This window comes from Simochromis diagramma, unplaced genomic scaffold (genome assembly GCF_900408965.1).
Source record: "Simochromis diagramma unplaced genomic scaffold, fSimDia1.1 OVJJ01000370.1, whole genome shotgun sequence".
In the NCBI taxonomy this organism is placed as follows: Eukaryota; Metazoa; Chordata; class Actinopteri; order Cichliformes; family Cichlidae; genus Simochromis; species Simochromis diagramma.
In genome coordinates, this window is record NW_024387012.1 from 1,221,264 (window position 1) to 1,227,237 (window position 5,974).

At 37.0% G+C, this 5,974-nt stretch overlaps 1 protein-coding gene across 2 annotated transcripts; it reads left to right on the forward strand.

Moving 5' to 3' along the window:
• The first annotated feature begins 477 nt into the window (after positions 1 to 477).
• LOC120739339 (macrophage mannose receptor 1-like) lies at positions 478 to 3,171 on the forward strand. Of its 2 annotated transcripts, none has more exons than XM_040041092.1 (5): positions 478 to 581; positions 888 to 997; positions 1,380 to 1,766; positions 1,908 to 2,255; positions 2,761 to 3,171. In XM_040041092.1, exons 2-5 carry the CDS (start codon positions 964 to 966, stop codon positions 3,111 to 3,113), a joined length of 1,122 nt encoding a protein of 373 aa, XP_039897026.1. In that variant the 5' UTR covers positions 478 to 581; positions 888 to 963; the 3' UTR covers positions 3,114 to 3,171. The 2 variants fall into 2 exon arrangements, with proteins under 2 accessions (XP_039897026.1, XP_039897027.1); XM_040041093.1 differs by having other exon boundaries at positions 503 to 581; positions 957 to 997.
• Positions 3,172 to 5,974: the final 2,803 nt, after the last annotated feature.

The following is a 5,974-nucleotide window of genomic DNA, read 5'->3' on the forward strand; positions in this document are numbered from 1 at the left end:
CAACCTGCTGCCCCAGCATGCAACAGCATAGAGGATAGCACGGCCCACAACAGAAATAAAACATCTTTTCACTTCACTTCTGGCCAGAGTCGAGCCGAGAGATCTCAGCCTCTATGACACTGCCTGATGGTCACATGTTAAAGTCTGTATGCCTTACACAAAAATAGACATCATTTCACTGAGCATGATGTTTGGATCCCACTCACAGCACAGAATTTGTTTATGAGCGAAAGCAGAAGTAGAGTTAGCTACTCGGTGTGCCTTAATAGTCAAATTTATTAAAATGACTCAAATATAGGAAGCAGAAATTTTATCCTGGTAATCCAACAGTCCTGCATCATATCACCAAGCACATGATGAATCTTTCTCTGTCTCTCTTTCTCATAATGTAAATGACATCTTTCATAACTGGAATATAAAAATCCCTCACATCAGTGGATCATTCATTCAGAGGGAGTGTCAGACTTTTATTTTAATATTCAAATCCTGACCAGGACAAAAAGAGCTCTCTATACTGTGTTTCAATATTTACCTGAGAGCTGTCTTCATGAACACGTCGGATAGAGAAGAAATTATCACATGTAAGTTTAAAAACTGTAATATATTTAATGTATGTAGTACAGAGGTGATGTGTAGAGAATATTGAAAATGTTGTGTCATGTGCTACAAAAAAGAAACTTTTATCTTGCACGACGTTTACTGAAAAGACTTGTGAGCTTAAAATAACAAGAACTTCCAAGATGAGTAACATTCATGGTTTCATTACCTTCTCCATGAGCTGCTGAATTATTAAAAATGAATTAATTTCTGTTCTGGTTCATAATGTTCACACTATTTTTCTTTATCTAGCCTTCTGTTTAATCCATCTTTTCTTTCCTGACATAAAGTTTGCATCAAAGAAGTTTTGTTCAAGTCTTGGTTTCCTTGAGAAATAAAACATCACTTTCATCTGTCAGATCAAAGATGCAGTGGAGTCTGTTTCTGCTTATTCTGATGGGTAAGTGGATTTTAATTTAAATAAAATGACTGTAGATTACTACTTAATTACTACTGATTACTACTTGACATGTTTTTTTTTTTTTATTCTGTTTTAAAAAAAATCTTATATAATACCTCTGCAGGCACTTTGTTTTATACCTTATATGTATGTGTGTATTTGTAGTTATTTGACTGTTACTCTCAGCTCTGTACAAGATTGCCCATGTACTTGGACCTATTGTATGAATGCAACTGGCAAATAAAGGACTTTAGCTTAGATTCACTCAGTCTTCTCATATGTGCACAATCACTGCAGTCAGAGTCTCATTTATGTGACAATTTCAACCTTATGTTTGATTTGCTAATGTGACTTTTTTGTTTATCATATTTCTGTATTTCAGGTCAGTGTTGCCTCTTTACATGCCGCCTGTATGAGTACCACTTTATTAAAGAAAACAAGAGCTGGTCTGAAGCACAGAGATACTGCAGAGAGAAATATACAGACCTGGCCAAAGTGTTTGACATGACAGACATGAGCAGACTCCGTAACTCTGCACAGAATCAAGGAGAAGCCTGGATTGGACTGAACAACACAGGTGGAAACAGGATGTGGCATTGGTCTCTGCCAGGAGTGAAATACATTCATAATGACAGCAGCTGGAATCTGAATGGAAGAACTGGTAATGAGCCATATCCTGGAAACTGTGGGAGGAAAAGATACGATAATGGAGATAAAAAGCTGGCAGATGTTTCATGTGACATTACTATGTGGTTCATCTGCTACGATGGTGAGGAGATGTGAATAATATTAAATCTTATTATAATATCATGATATAAAAATATAATGCAATAACATAATTGTAAATTGAGAAAAAAGACAAACAAATAATTGAGGGATGTCTTTGTGTGTTTTTCTGTTTGTTTTACAGAAAAGAAGAAAGACAATAAAACATTGTATTTGATAACAACATCTATGAGCTGGACACAGGCTCAGAGCTACTGCAGATCAATTTACACTGACTTGGCCAGTGGACTCGATCAGGTAGATGGAGAAGAAATGAAGACCCTGATTACAGCTACGTTTAGTGCATGGGTCGGTCTGTTCAGAGACAGCTGGAGGTGGTCAGATGGGAGTGATTCCTCTTTCAGATACTGGGACATGCAGTTATTCAATGATGAACAAAGCAACAAGAAATGTGCTATGACTCTGTTAAACAGATCAGGAAACTGGAGCTCTGATGAATGTGACAAAGAAAAACCCTTCTTCTGTTATGATGGTGAGTTTTTATCAACATGTGTCTGACTGGTTTCTCTAAAAGGAGGATCACTGGAATCACTGACAAGATCCAGCTGAACATGTTGTATATTTTTCCTCCTCCTACATCTGCATGTTTGCTGAATTCATCTCATAACAACATCCTGAAATATTTATGTGTTTTTGAACACACTTAGTTGACAGTCAGATGACTTTAAATATTTGTGGGATAACTTTGAGCTACTGGTAGGTTCAACCAACGTTTTAAAGTCTCTGTTGTCTGTAAATATGGAGAGAAGTTGTTTTGGATTCCTAATAGTTTAAAAACATAAATATTTCAGGATGTTGTCGACCTGCCTGCACAAAGTTCATTAACATTATTATACTGTTTTCTACTGAGGGCAGAGTAACACACAAGCTTTATGTAGTTTTTGTTTCATTGGAATAAAATAAACAGCACAGAGAGTTTCTCATGTTTACAGCTCAGATATATTCAACTCAATGTGTTGTTTTTTTCTTCATGGCAGATAAAATCATCCTGATCAAAGAAAACAAGACCTGGGAGGAGGCCTTGAATTACTGCAGAGAGTCTCACAGGGGACTGGTCTCCATCACTAACCCTTACCAACAGAGATGGGCAGAGGTGAGAGCCAAGAATGCCTCGAGTCCTTTTGTCTGGCTCGGCCTGCGCTACTCCTGCACTCTGGATCTGTGGTTCTGGGTCAATGACAAACTGGTCTGCTATGAGAGGTGGAGCAGAGAGGGAAAGACTGAGGAGTGTGACGTGGCTGTGGGCATGCAGAGTGGAGGACAGTATGAGTGGGTCAGTCAGAGAGACAATGAGACATATAATTTTGTTTGTTTTAAATACGATTTCTGATGTGTGTCACTGGCTCTTTTTTTTACTGGCAAAAGTTCAACTAATAGCAAAACAACAAACAAAAAAAAACCAAACATTGTTGTAACCAGCACAATATTGGCAATATCTGATATTCACTAAAGTAAATATAGTTTCCTTTTGACTGCCTGATTCAGTGATATCATAATTACTTACTTTCTTTATTATTGCTTCATTCTATACATCTATACATCTAAAAACCACAAACCAGGCAAGAAATTTGGGTGTAGTGATGGATGCAGACCTAAACTTAGAAAAACACATTAAGACAATAACAAAGTCAGCTTACTATCACCTCAAGAATATTTCAAGGATAAAAGATCTGATGTCTCAACAGGACCTGGAAAAACTAGTCCATGCATTCATCTTTAGTAGGCTTGATTACTGTAACAGCATCTTTACAGGTCTACCTAAAAAATCAGTCCGACAACTACAGCTCATTCAGAACTCTGCTGCTCGAGTCCTCACTAAGACCAAAAAAGTGGACCACATCAGTCCAGCTCTGAGGTCTTTACACTGGCTGCCTGTCCGTCAGAGGATAGACTTTAAAGTTCTGATGCTGGCCTATAAAGCTCTGAATGGTTTAGGACCAAAATACATCAGTGACCTCCTGACCCAGTATGAACCTTCCAGATCCCTCAGGTCATCTGGATCCGGTCTTTTATCAGTTCCCAGAGTCAGAACCAGACACGGAGAAGCTGCATTCAGCTTTTATGCTCCTTATATCTGGAACAAACTCCCAGAAAGCCTCAGATCAGCTGAAACACTCAGTTTATTTAAATCCAGGTTGAAGACTCACCTATTCTCAGCTGCATTTGAATAAAGCACCAAATCCACACTTTTAAGCTTAAATTTCAAAACTTACATTAATTACTGACCTAGTTATTTCTGATTTTATGTGTTTTGATTTTATATACTGTTTTGTTTCTTTGTTTGTTTGTTAAGTGGGTTTAGAGCTCTGGGTAGCTCCCCAGCTGGGTCTAGACTGGGTCTAGAGAGTATTTTAAATTCAGGGAATTTAAAATAGAAAGTAGCTCATCCACAGAAGGACTGGTAGCTCCCCTTACGATAAGGGTATAACATATAACATTGTAATATTTGCTTGATGGCTTTAGTATCTTGACTAGAGATGCATTCACACTTTGGGGATTAAATGAAAAGATCATTAACAGAGAAAAATTATGAATGGAAGTATTTATAATTTGTCACCATTTGGATGCTTTTTAATTGTTCATCAGTTTATGCCTTTGGATCTCTCTATTCCAGCTTCAAGAATTAAGACAGAGTCAAGGAAGAGAACTGGGGATGTGATAAAGACACCAGGTAATTCATTTTGTTTGTGAATTCTTCTACCAATCACCTCTCTCGCTCTCTCTCGAGTTGTCTTAAAATATGTTAAACTAACTACTAAACCAACTTTACTTATGCTATTTTCCACCTATAGATTCTTATATAAAACAAACTTTTTGACGAAAACAGGTTGCCATTTTAAAGCAGTGTTAGCTATAGTCCATGACCATGTCTTTGTGAGATAATAGTAATTCACTTATTGTTATTATTTATCACTTATTAATATAACTTAACTGTTATATTAAGTTGTAAGTATAAGGAGTTTCCACATTTCCCCTGCGCAGACAAACCATAGTGATGTCCTGCCCACCAGTGAAGGAGCTCTTGAACCTCTGGCCTGCTCTAAAAATGGAGTCTGGGGTAATATGGATCAGCTCTCCTTAAAATGAAAATTGTAATTCTTAGTCATGTTGCAGCTTTTTGCTGCTTTATAAAGATGTGCGAGATTCTTCAAATTGAACTGTATTGTCCTTCTGCTGTAGTTGTATGCAGAGTTTCAGCAGATTACAAATCAGAACCTGCCCAATACATTCTACGCTGAACTTGACCGCCATCTTTCTCGACTGATGACCTTATTCAGACAGAAGGCATCAAAAACTGGGAAGACAGCAGATGCCCTGGCTGAAATTCTAAGAATTCACGATGAACAAGTAATAATAGATTGTTACACATTTCATAGGTTGAACCAGTGGAACATTGGACAGGTTCAATGATTTAAATGAGCTTTTTGAATTTTGCTATTAGTCCACTTTGTGTTTGCTATTTGTCTGACTGTATTAAAGATGTGAACAGGTTATTTGTGGACATATGTTCTGATTTGACTGTTGTTGTTCAGTAAACTCACCAGTATATAAAATTCTGTTTTTATCTGGCAATAGGAAATCCATGATATCCACACCAAGCACACTACCGTTCTCCACGCCCTTCCTGTCTATCTGTGTGAGGATGTCTCTGGATTTTTCAGAACCTGCACTGTGAGTGTCCTTAAGTATCTAACAGATACTACCAGAGGTGGGACCAAGTCATTGTTTTGCAAGTCTCAAGTAAGTCTCAAGTCTTTATCCTCAAGTCTCAAGTCAAGTCTCAAGTAATGTCAGGCAAGTCAGAGTCGAGTCTCAAGTCACTGGTGTAAAAGTCCAAGTAAAGTCACAAGTCTGAAATTTTGAATTTCAAGTCCTTTCGAGTCTTTAAAAAAAAAAACGAAAAAAAAAGCATGTTGCAGTTATATGCTAAATGTAAATATTAGACCATGTAATTTTTAAATCTGTGTTTTTCTCAACACATGACAAAATAGTGAACTTAGAAAATATACACAAATTGTGAAATTGCACCTCTTTAAAATGCAGCTCAATTAAACCTAGCTCCAAGAATAATTTTCACCGACAGTTCTGAGATAAGCTGCATGTTATTCTTGGATGCGCTTGTAGGACCGGCTTTAAAATCGCATGACAAAAATATGATACATAAATAAATGATTTTTTTTTAAAAAAAAT